General features: G+C 39.1%; 1 protein-coding gene and 1 long non-coding RNA gene across 11 annotated transcripts in view; both read left to right on the forward strand.

Annotated features, from left to right (window-relative positions):
- PDE4D (phosphodiesterase 4D) overlaps positions 1 to 16,843 on the forward strand; it is a 1,391,688-nt gene that overhangs the window by 1,027,137 nt on the left and 347,708 nt on the right. The window contains exon 1 of one of the 10 annotated variants that reach the window (XM_086700443.1): positions 15,706 to 16,018. The exons of the other annotated variants lie outside the window; for them this stretch is intronic. Within the exon in view, the coding sequence (XP_086556569.1) occupies positions 15,930 to 16,018 (89 nt within the window). The 5' untranslated portion in view covers positions 15,706 to 15,929. Of the gene's footprint in view, positions 1 to 15,705; positions 16,019 to 16,843 lie in introns of those variants that run through there. 10 annotated transcript variants of the gene reach the window in all.
- On the forward strand, positions 182 to 5,766 carry LOC147584374 (uncharacterized). Its single transcript, XR_015248983.1, has 3 exons — positions 182 to 4,981; positions 5,216 to 5,273; positions 5,319 to 5,766. It is a non-coding gene; the product is annotated as an uncharacterized LOC147584374 (long non-coding RNA).

The raw sequence follows: 16,843 nt of genomic DNA on the forward strand, positions 1-16,843 counted from the left end.
GGGGTAGGAGCAGATTCACTGTGTTTAAGGATTAGGTAAAAGACCAGTATGGAGGGAAGGGAAGGGAAGGGAAGGGGAGGGGAGGGGAGGAGAGGGGAGGGGAGGGGAGTAGAGGGGAGGGGAGAGGAGGAGAGGGGAGGGGAGGGGAGGGAGGGAGGAAAGAAAGAAAGTAAGAAAGAAAGAAAGAGAAAGAAAGAAGCAAGCAAGCAGACAAGACCTGTGTGGATGGAATCAAGTAAACAAGATGAGAGAGGAGAAGGAAAAGAGGTCAGAGAAATAGGAATGAGATAGGAAAGGGCTTTTGTAAGTCATGGTAAAGAGTTGGGATTTTATCCCAAGTGAAGTGGGGAACCTGTAGAGGGTTTTGAGGAGAGAAATGACATACCTTTCCAAAGTGTCGCTCTGCGTGGTCTGGTATTCTGTGAAGAACACACTTGGAGCAAGGGCAGGGGCAGGGAAAATGGTTAAGAAGCCACTGCAGTAGTTTGGGCAAGAGACAGTGGTGACCTGGACGAGGCTGGAGGTGGTGGAACTGGTAAGAAGTGACCAGATTCTGAGTATAATTTGAAAATAAAGCTGACGGCGTTTGGTGTTGGAATTCCACAGGGGGTAAGAGAAAAGTAAATGAGCCAAAGATGATTCAAGGATTTTTGCCTGAAAAAATTAGAAACCTGTGTTTTAATTTGCTGAGTTGGGGAAAGGCAGGGAAGAGTAGATTTAGTGATGGGATGATGGAGACATGAACCAAAAATTCAGTTTGGGCATCCTAGGTGTAAGAGTCCTATTTGTGACAGGGGCGTCAAGCCCCACCCCATTTCTTATTGACTCACCTCAGAGTTCACCTGTATGTGTGATGGGCGATTTCTATATGCCAAGTCAACTTCTCATCTGAGACACCTGTACACGTTCTCCAGTACAGAGGAGCTTACTAGATTGTGTGTGGGCCACCTAGAAGAGCTTATGACTACTCCCAGGGGTAACCTACATACATTGAGGAACTAGGGGTAACTTACATACATTGAGGGACTACTTATACAGCGGTTCCACACTCTCCAGAGGGACGATGCCAAAACATTTCCGTACCTCTTAGAAGGTCCCCAAGAAGATTGAGCTCCATTTACTCACAGCTTATTAATGCACACTTTCTTGACTTTACTCTCTCCCTGCTGCCCTAAGTGCATATATTTATTTCCACGCCTTCTCTCCAAATTAAACACCCATGCCAAGACTTTGTAGGGTCTGCCTGGGAGGGATTTCACCTGAAGACTATTAGAAATCCAAGAAGGAGGTGGATATAACTAATGGAAGGATTAGTCTTTTACAAGACTATTTGAAAGCCGTTTGCCCAAGATCTGAATATGGGTAGGTTCCTATACATACTTATTCCTTCTTCTGTTCTCCTTTCCATGCGGACACACTGATGGTGGTCAATGAACAGTCTGAACTTTTAGCAGAAGCTACAGCAGGATTTCTAGATAGTGGTAGTTTGAATAGTACTTGATGACAAATTTATTACAACTAAGGGGATCTTGAGGACTTCTCTTGAATGTGCACTTATGTAGGAAGCACATTGTTTTTCCTTCCCCAAATGCTTATTTTAGGTGGTTTTGGAAAAACTGGTGGAGATTATGAAGGGCTAGCCCATGCGATCTTTTGGTTGTTGTCATTGCTCTTTAATTGTGGTTTGTGCTCACTCATACTTTTTCACTACCTTGGCTCAGAGTTCAGAAGCATGAGTTGTGTGACATAGTGCAGCCAGCAGCAGGCAACGTCAAGACTGTACTCATTTCCAAGCAATTGTTTAAGGGAAGGTGAAAACAAATAATTTTCTCTCATTTTTTTTAATGTTTGTTTATTTATTCTGAGAGAGAGAGGGAAAGAGAATCGCAAGTAGGCTCTGCTCTGTCAGTACAGAACCCAGCACAGAGCTCCATCTCATGAAACTTGAGATCATGACCTGAGACAAACCCAAGAGTCAGATGCTTAACAGACTAAGCCCCCCAGGTGCCCTCTCTCATGTTTTGATGAGATAAAGGCACAAATCTTCTTGCATACATTGTATCCCATTTCACAGTAATTTGTCCTTTGCAGGAAATATCCAGAATTTGGTTCTTCTTGCTGAGCCGTTATTCAGTAATTTTAAATCAGGGGAATCATTTATGTGCATAAGATTTTTTAGCCTAACTAAAGAGTTAACTCAAACACCTAAAAATACCCCCATTCTCACATTACTAAAATGGCAGTATTCTTATCAGTGACTCACATGAAGTCTCAGGAGACTAATACATTTCCATACGGTACTCATAATCATACTAACATTTCATAAATAAATAGTTCTATATTTTTAAGATAAATAGGCAACATTTGCTTTTGAATATATTCTCCAATTTTCAGTACTTGTTTTCTTTTGTCAAATGGAGAAATGGAAAAAGAACAAGTTTCTGAAATAATGGGGACAAATAATGCCAATTTCTTATTTAAAATTTTTTTTTTAACGTTTATTTACTTTTGAGACAGAGAGAGACAGAGCATGAACGGGGGGAGGGTCAGAGAGAGAGGGAGACACAGAATCCGAAGGAGGCTCCAGGCTCTGAGCCGTCAGCACAGAGCCTGATGTGGGGCTTGAACTCACGGACCGTGAGATCATGACCTGAGCCGAAGTCAGCCGCCCAACCGACTGAGCCACCCAGGTGCCCCGCCAATTTCTTATTTTAAGAACTTCTTTTTAAAGCATTGCCCATTAAAAAACACAATGATGTGGCAGCTGGGTGTCTCAGTCATTTAAGCACATGACTTCCATTCAGGTCACAATCTCACAGTTCGTGAGTTCAAGACTCACATCAGGCTCTCTGCTGTTAGAGCCTGCTTCAGATCCTCTGTCTCCCTCTCTCTCTCTGCCTCTCCCCTGCCTGTTCTCTCTCTCTCTCTGTCTCACAAATAAATAAACATTAAAAAAACACATAACCGTGTAGAATATTTATGTACATCTTTAATAACAGAGATGTAGGATACCAAGCCTGCATGTCACCTGTGCCTGCATATGCACCCTCTGAAAGGTTTGGAAGTCACTCATCAGGTGGTGAAGGATAATAAGCAAAAGCCTTCATGGCTAGCCGAAGCTCCTGGCTCTTTCTTTGGGTGAAGGCAGAGTGATGAGAACCTCTCTGTAGAAGGGGACACTCTGCAAACATCTAGCTGTTTTCATAGAAAAGAATGTTCTCACAGACTGGCGTGAGGCGCTCCTCTTTGAATCTATAAAGCTTTCGGCATTTTTCTTTTTGCTTTTTTCTGGCCCTGGCTCTTCCACCTCTAGGGGGCAGACCGCTCTGTCCTCGCTAGTGAAATGTCTGCAGACCGCATCAAGCTGCATCTAATTTGATTTTAAATCATATCATCATAGGTGTTAAATGATGTGCGTGCTTATCTGGCTTTCCAGCACTTCTCTCTGTGACCCTTTCACAGTTCAGCAACGTGTAAACTATAAGACCTACTTAAACTAATATAAATTCAAAAGTTTTTATTCATGGACCTTTGGTTGAAATCTCATCAAACTAAAAACTTAAAAGTCCTGGTGGGAAAAAAGAAATTTGGCTATCTGAGTCTTTAGTAGCCTATCTTTAGTTATTATAAACATAATTTCTGGGGCGCCTAGTGGCTCAGTCGGTTGGGTGGCCGACTACAGCTCAGGTCATGATCTCGCAGTCTGTGAGTTCAAGCCCTGCATTGGGCTCTGTGCTGACAGCTCAGAGCCTGGATCCTGCTTCCAATTCTGTGCCTCCCTCTCTCTTTGCCCCTTCCCTGCTTGCTCTCTCTCTCTGTCTCTCAAAAATAATAAACATTAAAAATCTTTTTATAAAGTAATTTCTATTTGTTGTAAAAAATTTTAACACTACAGAAAAGAAAGTTTAAAAATGTCTATGATCCCAATATCCAGACATAACACTGAAAACATTTTGGTGTATATTTTAGCTAATTAGATTTAATTGTAAAATGCTTTTCATGAGTAATTAGATTGTATTTAGTATTAGCAATTTCAAAATTCACTTCTTTTTTATTGAAATACTGTTGACATATAACACTGTGCAAATTTAAGGTGGCCAAGATGTTGATTTGATACATTTATATGTTGCAGTATGATTGCATTGTAGCCTTAGCTAAAATTTCTATTCCTTCACATAATTATCAGTTCTTTTTTTGTGTTGGGAGTAATTAAGATCCAGTTAATTAGCTAGTTTGATGCTCATAATACAGTATTGTTATCTATAGTCACTATGCTGTGCATTGAATCCCCAGGATTTATTTAATAGTTGCAAGTTTGTACCCTTCAACCACACTACCCTCAACCCCATCTGATAAGCCCCATTTTACTCTTTTTTATGAGTTGACTTGTTCAGATTCCACATGTAAATGATATTATACAGTATTTGTCTTTCTCTGACTACTTCACGTAATAATCCACAAGGCCCAGCCATGTTGCTCCAAATGCTGGGATTTCCTTCTTTCCCGTGGCTGAGTAACATCCCATTACATACGCATACTGCTTTCATACTGCACTCCTCAACAAAGTATTAATACCAACATCTTGAAAAAGCCACTGCATACTTTTTATAGCTATATTTGCTATTCTCACTGAACTGCTGGAATGAGGTTGTATTAGAGTGGAAAATACACATCCTTAAATGTACCTGAAAAGTTGATTATCTGAATCTGAGATGCTCCACAGTCCTCGGAGCACATGAACACCCTGACTCTGGACACGACTCTGCATCACTTGCTCTTTGACTGGATTCCTTTTCAAGTATCAACTCTAAACATGAGCCGAGAGTATTCAGTACTTATTTGTATTAAGTTCTTCAGTATCATGGAGACTAAAATTAGGTTTCCTCTGTCAGTCTTGTGGTGTTGTTTGACCTTGACCTGCATGTCAAATTGTTGAGAAGGTAGCAAGCTGACTTTTCCGTAGGCATATCAGAAATAGTAGGTGAAAGGGGCACCTGGGTGGCTCAGTCGGTTAAGTGTCCAACTTCAGCTCAGGTCATGATCTCACAGTTCGTGGGTTTGAGCCCCATGTGGGGCTCTGTGCTGACAGCTCAGAGCCTGGAGCCTGTTTCAGATTCTGTCTGTTTCTCTCTCTGTCCCTCCTCCACTTTCACTGTGTCTCTCTCTCTCAAAAATAAATAAACATTAAAAAAAATTTAAAAAAAAGAAATAGTAGGTGAAAAACATATTAAGTGATGTTGGGATTTTCTATTTCCTTTATTACTGTAATTACTGTAATTAATACTGTAATATTACTGTAATTTATTACTGTAATAGAGTCTCTTTCTTGTCAATAACAAGCTAGACTTAACATTTATATAAAATTCATTAAAAATATAACAAAAGGAAATAAAAAATTAAACCGATAGAAAAACTAGAAAATTTGCACTTATTGAAACACCAGATTTATAGATTTTATAGGATATTTTGTATAATATTGATAACTCTGGAATATTCCCAATCATCCCATTCCTAACCACCTGACTGAACTCATAATTTGCTAAAAATTACCGTGTATAAAAAAATTCTGAAAGCATATTACCTAGAACTAAACTGGAAAAAAACCTCATGGTTAACCATTTTATCACTTAAAGGATATTGATTTGCATAATTCATAATCTTTCACTGTATCTTTAATGTTTACGTTTTACCATAACTTATTTTTGCTAATGAGATATAGGGATTCACATTTACTATGTTCTTTATATTACATAGAAAAAAAAGAAAGAAACAACCCACACTCTCTGCCTGTACAAAGTCCAGCCTTTAAAGCAGATTGGGTGTTAAAGCATAGAGACTTGTATCTTAGGTACAACATAATATACAATCTATAAATATTACTCAGATGAATAGTATTATAATAGAACAGTGCTCATTGTTCAAGTCCAGTGTGATAATCTCCTGTGAGGAAACAGTCTCTTAAATGTTACCAACATAATCTAAGTGGTAGGTACCCTGGTATTCACTGTAAAATTCTTCGAACATTTATGTATTTTTGAGAATTTTCATATTCCTCTTTTGGAAAAATAATCTCATTTTGATATGGCAAGAACCATAGTCTACATTTTTTTTTTCTGAAACAAGTTTTATATGCCCAATCAAGTTTGTGTCTTAAACATCTGTAATTCAGCTCCTTCTGGACTACTGCAAGGCTGATTGCCCTATTTATGGCATGCTTATTTTTCTCTTTGTAAAAGATGCCAGGGCACAGTTTGTCAGCTTTAAGGTTGTGAGCACTACTGATACAGTTTATTGAGAAAACATTAACCACTATAGGTGACAGAGATGACATTTTTATGAGGTGAGATTTTTCCCAGTTGCAAATCTCTCTCAAGAGGGACCAGGTCCCATTTTCTTTTCTTTTTTTTTTTTTTTTTTTTTTTTAATTTTTTTTTTCAACGTTTATTTATTTTTGGGACAGAGAGAGACAGAGCATGAACGGGGGAGGGGCAGAGAGAGAGGGAGACACAGAATCGGAAACAGGCTCCAGGCTCCGAGCCATCAGCCCAGAGCCTGACGCGGGGCTCAAACTCACGGACCGCGAGATCGTGACCTGGCTGAAGTCGGACGCTTAACCAACTGCGCCACCCAGGCGCCCCCCCATTTTCTTTTCTATGCCCAACCACCTTGCACGGATTTAGACCCATGCTTGGCACTACTCATGAAACAAGAACCTCGTTATAAATGTGTCTCTCCTGCAAGCCTCCCAGCTTCGTATAGCTCTATGAATTGACTGTTGGAGAAGTGTTTCCCCTGGGCCAGCTGCTGTGAAAAGTGTTTTACCTAAAATATCTCATTTGATGTGTTTTTAATGTTGATCATCTGAAAAATTACCATCTCTTTAGTTATACTCATTTTTTTTTCATAAACAAGACCTCAAGCCATTTTCCAATTCTATAAATATTTTATATCCTTTCTCTTCCTACTTCCTTGATACTTGTAAAAAATGTCAACCCAGTCCAATTTCCCATCAGCCTGAAGTTTTGGTTTTGGTTCATTCAATTCTGAGGTCTGTTTGGGCATAATTATCTTCACCATTGATTTTTAGCATGTATATAGCATAGTGCTTGGCACATAATAGATGCCAAATATGTATTTCTGAGTGGATGGGAGGAAAGAAGGGAAAAAGGAGGAAAGTTGGAAGTGAGGGAAGGAAGGAAGGGAGGGAGGGAGCAAGGGAGAGTTAGCTGTTGAACGAAATTTCATATGGAAACTAGTTTACTAGGCCACATCTTTTAGGACTTTGTGGTTTAGTTAAGGTCACTTAGAATATCAAGAAAAATACTTACTTCCCCAAACATTTCGTTATCTAATATTCAATACTGCTTAAAAACCCGCAGCTATGATTTTGTGTCTTTGACTGCAACTTATTTTATTGTCATAGGTAAATTCATTCCCTTAAGAGTTACGTATAACCTATATATCAAACTATTATAGATACAATTTAAATCAAAATTTGAATCAGAATTTGCTATAAATAGATGACTTTAGTTGATATCACCTAACCAATGAAGCACAACTGTTTCTTCTCCACTTGACCTCTACATTTTAAAGGCAGTGAATTTAACAGAAGTCACTAATTTAGAAATGGCATGGGGCACCTGGGTGGCTCAGTCGGTTGAGTGGCCGCTTTGGCTCAGGTCATGATTTCATGGTTGATGAATTCGAGTTCAAGACCTGCAGTGGGCTCTGGGCTGACAGCTCAAAGCGTGGAGCCTGCTTAGTATCCTGTGTCTCCCTGTCTCTCTGCCCCTCCCCCACATGCTCTCTGTTTCTCTCTCTCTCTCAAAATTATATATATATATATATATATATATATATATATATATATATACATACACATAGAAATGGCTTGTTTTCCAAAATTTAGAGGTAAGCTAGAGTTTCACTCAAGGCTCATCATTTACCACTTACCAAACGGGAAAGTCATTAAACTCCACTGAACCAGTAGAACTAAAACTAATGATAACAGTGGAAACAAGGGCCAGGATGTGTCCTATTTTCTTATTCATGCCATAATTGTATAAATGTCTGTTACAAATTCCTTAGGTGGTTTTGAGGTATGGCTAGAAAATGGTACCTTAAGTTTTGTGCCTCCTGTTACAAAATAAAAAACTAATAACATAAATACACATTGTTTCTTTCACTGTTACTGAAATACCCAGATTTCTATTTTAGCTCCTTAGTGAATTGCAACCATTGGTTAGACAGACTGAAAAGTGTTTCTGTGTGTATTGATGTGAAATATGCAAAGGGAAAATGCAGCGCGGAAGTGGTAAGTGGTGCATTCGAACCCTCTGGCACTGTCACTTTTCCCCAAGTCTCGCCATCCTCTGGCAGGCCTCCTCTCTCTCGCTCCCTCTGTAACTCTCTGGCTATCACAGCTGAGCCCATGCAGCCCTGCCCTCAGCCTCAGTCTCCAGGCTCTGGAATTAGGGATCTAAAGAGCTTGGGGAAGCCAGCTACCATGGAGACAAGATTTGAGATAAGCAAAACTGACTCAGATGCACATCTCCTTAGTTAGTTTTCTGGTATCAGCTGAGCTACTTAACCTCTGTGAGCCTCAGGTTTCTTGTCTATAAGATGGCAACAATAATGTCTGCCTGAAAGTTGGTTAAGATGAATTAAGATTAGGGGCACTTGAGTGGCTCAGTCAGTTGAGCATCTGACTTTTGATTTCTGTTCAGGTCATGATCCCAGGGTAGTGGGATCAAGCCCTGCATCAGGCCCGGTGCTGAGTGTTGAGCCTGCTTAAGATTCTCTCTCTCTCACTCTGCACCTCTCCAACACTTGCTCTCTCTCTCTCTCTCTTTCAAAAAAAAAAAAGTTAAAAAGAAAAAGATGAAATAAGATTATGTAACTATTGTGCATATGCCTGTTCTTTCTATGAAAATCCCAAACTTCCTCCATGACTTACCTCTCCAAAGAAAGGGACCACCGCCCTCATTCCTTCATTCCTCAGTTATATTCTAGGTCTTTTTGGGTTAAAAGCATAGGTTTTATAATTGGGAAGACCCCGATTTTAATCTCAGATCTGCCTTTCCGTGACTGTATGATCATAGGGGCAGGTTACTTCAACCTTCGAAGCCTCCTTTTCTTCTGTCGTAAAACAGAATAAAAATACAACTAAACTCATAGATACAGTATTATGGGGATAATAAAAGGAATGCTAGGCCTTTATCATAGAATAAATACCAAATTAGTGGTTGATACCATCATAGTAGAATATGGAATTCTAAAAGTATACTCTGACCTTGTGTAACCTTTGCTTCACAAACTCAGTCAACACATGAGGAGTGTCAGGATGAGGAAGGGAGTCTGGGGGTAACAAGGGCGACAGTAAGTACCCAGGAATGGGAATGTTTATGAATGTTGGCTCCGCTAAATGGATATCCAGATTTAGCGAGATATTGAACGCTGTCATGGAAAAAATGCACAGTGCCAAAGTTGAACACATGAGATTGTTGTTATTTAGAGATTCTTGGTATTTGGGGTCTTTTTCTTTCTCCCAAGGGAGGGATTTTGTTTCTCAGCCTGGTAATTCCATCACTGCTTTTACTTGTTTGTTAACATAGTTCTAAAAAGCTGAAAAGAGGCCATTTCTGTCCTTATTTGGTATGTGGTCAACAATGAGAACAGCATGGGTTGGAATCAGTGTTGCAAATGCTTTTTCAGTTAAACAACCTGTCTGCAGGATCCCCCAAGTTTTCAGAAAGTAAATGGGAATGTTCCTATATTTAGGGGAAGCCCAGGATTTTTGAACAATTGTGAAAAATTCCATGAGCTAGTTTAATAGAATTCCTTGCCCCTTATTTTTTCTATTTACTTCTAGTCAGCAGAACCAATAGAAGGTTTTCATCCTGCAAGTAAGAGTTTAATATTCTGTTGAAGTATTAACTTGTAAAATATTCTATCCTTTTATACTTATCATAGGAAGATTTCAAATGGGAGAAAAAATTACTGATCAAAATTTAAGATTGAGACCCCTTTTGCAACTGGTAAAATGGTATTCCTACTTACCACGTTTATGAGGTGACCCATTTGACTGTAAAATTTTTAAAACTGGAAGTGTTTCTAACAGTATACAAATAATTTTTCTAGCAGACCAAAAGCTTAACATTATGAGTAGTGGTGCTTAAAATCTAGTCTGGTTGTTTTCAAGAAGCTTTCACATAAATTACCCTACATTCCTCTCAAAACCTTTTCACAGTAGCTTTCCTTTGGATGAGACATGAAACGTAACAAGGTCAAGCAGCAGTACTCAAGGTCACACGGCAAGCTGATGGCATGACTGTTCCTCTAATACCCTGTATCAGGACTGCCCTGCATATTTTCCCAATGATGCCTCATCAAAAACTAAGCCAAAAAAAGAAAAAAAAAACTAGTCTGAGGACAAACCTGTAATTCATTTGGTCATAACAGTGACAGTATGTTTTTTTTTCTGGTTTTATTATTTTATTTATTTATTTCTTGCTACAATTATGGCTTTGTCAGAGGGAACATGTAAGGAAAAAGAAAATAAATAACTCCTACCATAGCAAAATATTTCGCCCCTATTTGGGAACACACAAAAAATATAATACAGGTGATGCATCTTATTTTCAAGAAGCCCTGATGTTATTGGTTTGTTCATTCATTAAACAAACATTATTGGGACTTTTTTTCCCTGGTCATTTGCTAGGCACAGGGCATTCAGTGGGAAAGCAGACATGGTCTCTGTCCTTACAATGGTTAGGTCTAGCAGGGAAGATAGATGTTAAATAAATAGTAATTACAAATGTGCTGACAGTGATAAGAAGAAAGTGCAGAGTGCTATGGAGACTTCCCTTGGTCCGGGAAAGCAGGGAAGGCTTGTCAGAGGAAGTGGCTGTCAAAATGAAATTCCATAATCTGTCCTTTCTCTTACCAGTTAAGACCTCAGGAGAGAGGTTTTTTGTTTGTTTGTTTGTTTGTTTGTTTGTTTATTATTTTTCTCAGTCTACACTCATGGATACAATATTGAAAAGAACAAAATTTTCTGACTTTTAAAAACTTTATGCACAGAAAATTGGACAATTATTAACCCAAGAATACTTTTTTACATATTAAAACATAGTGTTTATTTTTTTATTTCAAATGATTAGCATATGTTAATTCCAAATTTTAAAATAATTTGATTATCGGTATATTTCCTGTTGACTACTTAGAAAAGTCTCCTAGGACTCTATGGGTCATTTAGTAGATACTTAATAAACATAGAATGTATTTCCCTTCCCTCTCATGTTTTTCTCCTTGATTTCTTTCCTTCAACCCCATTTGCTCAAGTATTTACAAGGACCTCAGTACTTTTTTTGATTAAAAGGGGCTTGGTTTAATTATGTCTGAATTGCTAAAAAGAATTATAAAATATTCTAATGTAGATGAGAACCTTAAGTGTATAGTACAGTATTTGGATTCACAGTCCAGTTTTATTTATCTTTCATTCTGATTTTTATCATGCGTCTTGTCAGCTGTTTTATTCTATGTGTTAGTAATATTAGCTCTTTAATTACATTTTATTTCTGTTTGTCTACTGAGACATATATGAATAAAGTATGCATTGGTAGCAGCTTAAAACACAGAGAATGCTTTCCTAATGGTCTTAAGAGTACCGCTACTGTCAGTTCTGTTAGCATTCTGTTAGTGTTACAACTTCTAGAATAATTGTTCTCCATTTTAGAACAGGGAAGAATTGACCTCTGAATCAAGTAGACACATGTAAGGTTTAGAATGACTATTTGAAGGCGGATCAAAGCAAATGCTAGCATTATTTTGCAGCATTTCCATTTGGAATCATAATCAATAGTTGATTTTGATAATACATTAATGTAATAAAAACCACAGTTGCCGATACTGAATAAATACTAGTTTACAGAAATGCGCAAGTCCCCTTGTTAAATTTCCTTTTGGCACATTCTTTTGCAATGGATCACCCTGAAAATAGAATTCTTACAATGGACTTCTTTCAGAGGTAGCTGATAAATGAACCTGAAGTGAGGTTGCTTGCTCCTGAGTTCACTTGTGCTACCTTTAAGTCTGTGACCAACTACTATTTCAAAATACGTTATCCTGGACCCTATCTCTGCCTGCTCTGGTTTCCTGAGGCAACGTATTTCAACACAATGCAACTCCACTAATGTAACTCTTTGTTTCTCTCAAGTTCAGCTCACCAACCCCCCACCTGTCAAATAGTGACTTATTGTAAGCAAATGCCTATGTGGGTTATGTTTAAATTTTTCCACTTTTAGATTTGGGAGTTTCAATTTGATTCATGGTTGCTATCTCCTATAAAGGAAATGCTGAGTTTCTGTGTCAGACAACAAACCCCAAATTTGCCACTTGTAACATCTGGAATCTTGGAACCAAAATCCCAGAAATACTCAGGAGGCAAGTAAGATGCCTTATTTAGACCTGCAGAGCATAACATCTACATTATTGGCAGGAGGTGGGCATGTTGTTCAGATTTGAGGGATGTTAGAAGTTATTGGATCACAGTTTGATGGTGGCAAAGTTTAGATCTCAGAATCTGGTTTTCCCAGGGATATAAGTTTAGTTTCCAACTTGTAGAAGAAGGGTTTGTCCCGGGATGGAATTTCTCTGCCACTGAATAATCCGTTCCTGGTAATATTTTTATGGATAGATAAGTGTTTACCAATGACAAAATAATCAAAATATTACTTTATTTCCTTTCCTACCATCTAGTACATGTGCAGTGAAAATTATAAACAACTGTTTCAAATATAAATGACAGCAAAGGTTCATCCTAGCAGACTTCTTATTATTTAATTTTTAATTTTAATTTTTTCCGGTTGTCTAAATTCTCATGTCTATAAAGACTAGCCAATCCTTCAAAAGGATATTGATATTTATAGTTGAAATCAAGTCTTAATTTTACTCATGATTAATATCAGAAATAAGTAGCTTATTTCTATGACCTTGCTGAGGCCTGGTAACCTAAGAGGGGATCATGTATAACTGTACAGAAGAAATGAAAAAGTGGCTGTAAGGAATTATTTAAGGAAAAAAATAACATTAACATTGGAAGATACTTCTTGCACCTGTATCCAATTTCACATAGGAAAAAAGGATGAAATTATCCATTTCCCTGGTCGTAATTTTACATTTCCATTTCCATTGTTTTTATCCTGCTTAAGATTCTAATTGTCTGATCTCAAGAATCAGGGGGGAAAAGTAAGAAGGAATGCTTTGGCAGTAATGAAAAAGACAACTTTGCATCTCCTTTATTGTGTTGCTTTTAGAAAAAGTTGGACGTTCCACAGTATTTTCATTCTGCATTATTACTATGCCCTAATGTTTTATCAGTTAGATATCAATTAACAGAACATTCTTTTAAAAATGTAAATTGGAAGGATCGCTGGGTAGCTCAGTTGGTTAAGCGTCCGACCCTTGATCTCAGTGTTCATGAGTAAGCCCCACATGGGTTCAGTGCTGACAGTGCAGAACCTGCTTGGGATTCTGTTTCCCCTCTGTCTGCCCCATCCCAGACTCATGCTGTGTCTCTCTCTCTCTCTCTCTCTCTCTCTCTCTCTTGCTCTCACTCTCTCTGTCTCTCTCTCAAATAAACTCAAAAGAAGGAAATATTAAAAATAAATAAATTAAAAAATTTTAATGTAAATTGAAATGGAAACAGAGACCTATGTTAGCCAAAATGCCTATGACTGGCTTTAGCCTCTCTGGGGAGACAGGTCCCCCCCACCCCCCCCCACCCCCCCACCCCCCCCCCCCCCCGGCATGATAAGTATAATTCGAGGGAGCAGTGAAGTCATGTTTTTTTTTGCTTGCAAAGTTGTATGTGTGGACTGCAGCTTTTCTTTTCATTAAACACTGAGGCTATTCCACCTCTAAAATGCCAAATGCCACCAGACAGAAGGAGAGTTTCCTGTTGGGTGAGAGGTAAAAGAGGCTCATCTTAGCCAGCGCTCCCTACCCCTCCTGCTCACCAGCATGTTTGTGTTCCCCCTCCCCGCTCCAGCTGCTCTTGGGGACATCCTCCTAACTCCCAATTCTCCTACACTGCCTGACCTCAGTTGCTGATGAAGCCGCTCTACTAGAAACCAAGTTGTTCAGCAACTTGTTAACTCTGCCGGCAGTGCGTGCGTTTTCTAAGAGCTGCCCTGACCTGGAGACTAAATAGTACAGAAGAATGAAATAATGAGAGCTGGAATTCCATACCCCAAGAAGGGCAGACTCCTGTAGGTATAGGCACGTTCTCAGTCTTTCTCAAAAATACCTGGGTGCTGGCCACCCATTTTGCTCTTGTGCAATGCGAATCCGTATACAAATGCAAAAAGGTGTCTGTCGTTCGTGAAGTGTTCAGATACTGTTGGTTGATTCAGAGAGAACGTGTTTATTTATGAACTCTTGGTTCCTCCAAGTTTGCTGCTGTTTGGTCAGCTCTCACTCACGCACTCTTTGGCCCATCTGTCAGATAACAAAGAGGTGAAACCATAGAAATGTTTTCTATTACTCCTTCACAAAGCTGATATGGAACCTGTAGTGTTCTCAAGAACCCTTGATGTGCTGGATGCTGTTGTGAAAATAAGTGTCCTGTTTGCTTACTTGAGCTTTTATAGAAATTCCATGAATGTTTTGGAGCCCCCTGGGTATGGAAGCGATAGATTGAGCTATCTGGGTTGCAAAATTTGGCAGATATGGCAATGATAACTAAGTTCAACTATTGGCCAATTTTGTCCCGTTCAGAGCGGGTTAAATTTCACTCTTGGGCACTCCAAGCCTCTCTAATCTTATCCGGGAGAAGCGGAGTTCTGCCTTGGTTTACAGTTGAGGTCACCCGTGTGGCAGTGTTTGGACAGGGACTGATGGAATTATGTTGCATTGTTAACATGAAATACCACTCTGCGGTGAGGACTGATGATGGCATTGGGGTCCTTTGGCTCCTTGCATACAGTATCTTGAAATACATGCCTCCCTGAGATGTGCAGGACTCATAAAACATGTGAAGGACTCTGTTTGGCTTTCATCATTTATTTAACGTGAACGAAAGTTGTTTCAAGGGATTTATCAGGGAGTTAAGAAATGTTTCTAGGGAATAGAAAATGAAAAAGAAAATTGATCTTTGTTGTCAAAGTCATGCGTTATAATTGACTCTCCAAGGTGACGCACCATCTCCTTGAGGGGAAAGCTGCCAACAGCTTTGAAAGTGATCTGCCTGTTTTCTTCTCACACTGACTTGCAGGGAGGTGCTGGTATTTCAAGACGATTAAATCCTTGTGGAAGGTTTGCAAATAATGATGTCCATCCCTGTTTGTAAGAGAAGTTGGAATAAGGAAAATTATATTAGGCAGCTAGTTGTGTGAAATGTAGTAATCTTTGTTGAATTTCCCCCTTGTAGATAAGTAATCACTTCTTTTTTAACAAAGCCTCTCTATTTACATTTTCTTTAAACTTCACACTTGATACAAAGGTTCACTCACATTTAGTCATACTTTTCGTGTGTGTGTGTGTGTGTGTGTGTGTGTGTGTGTGTGTGTGTGTGTTGTGCTTTTCAGGAGTGCCATGTGACTCTGCTGTTTAATCAGGACTATATTTAAAAGCAAATTTGTGAGAGAGTGTTTCCCATGTTATTAATGAGATAAGGTCTGAGTGAAGCAAGCTCTGTCGCAAAGGGCAAGTGTCATGCAGCAGGAAGTCCTGGCCATCCCTTCCACCCCTGCCTCAGCCAGGCTGCCACCTCCCTGTCAGTGCATACCACCACACAGAGGAAATGCCCTCACTCAGCCACCGGTGCCTCCTGTGCCTCCTGCTCCGCGCGGCGGGGCCCTCTGGCCCCCGGGCCCTGTACCAACTCTGACTTTCTGCAGTTTCCAGCGATCCTGACACTTTCCTTACAAATGGCTTTTCTTTGGGATCTTCAGGGAGTCACAGTGCCAGGACAACCTCCCAGAGCCAAAACAAGATTGCGTTTCTCAAAGTCCTACAGGTATCACTCTTTACTTTTTGTAGCTGGGAAGAATTTTTTAATCAGTCTCTATGGCTTTAGCCCCCTCCCCCTGCAAATATTCTTTTTCCCTGTGTCGATCTATGTAACTTGTAACATGCTTTAGTTTGGCAGTATGCAAAATATGAGTGACAAAGAAATGAACCTTAAAATAGTTGGGGTGTGTGGGAACCTGAGAAATAGCAGGAAGTTGACTAACTCTAAAAGCTGATTTTGAGAGTCAAATGGTGAACTTAAAAAAAACCCAAAAACCAAATAACAACATTCCTATTACTCACATCTGGAAAACAAGGGTCTTAACATACCTCATGGAGTTAATATAGCCTTGCACTGGTCATACTAACTTTCAGTGAATCCTTCAAGTGTCAGGAAAGGGGTCTTGTTTGATTAAACAGGCAACCAAGCAAAGGAAGGAAATGCTCCTCTCATGCTCTAAGGGTTTCTGGGCAAATTCACGTGGAAAAGTGGAAACTGTCTCTGCGATCTAGATGATAATTATCTTGTCCAGGAGAATTAGACCCCATAAAATCAAAGTCAAAGTTTTGTTAATCTTTTATTTCTAAGGATTTCTGCAGAAATCACATGAAGAATCTTCACTTCACCACCTCAATAATTTGTCAATGACAACTTTGTTTTACATCCAAGTTAGCTTATTTTAACCAAACAACTAGAAAAAAGAAAGAAGACAGAAAAATATTTGATTTCCTTCTTTGCTTAAGTATGCTAGCTATTTACAAGGAAAAGATTGATTCTTCACACTTTTTTTTGTTTGTTTCTGATTGGTTAGTCTGTAGCAGTAAAAGCTGT

This window comes from Puma concolor, chromosome A1 (assembly GCF_028749965.1).
Source record: "Puma concolor isolate L17-30 chromosome A1, mPumCon1.1.hap2, whole genome shotgun sequence".
In the NCBI taxonomy this organism is placed as follows: domain Eukaryota; kingdom Metazoa; phylum Chordata; class Mammalia; order Carnivora; family Felidae; genus Puma; species Puma concolor.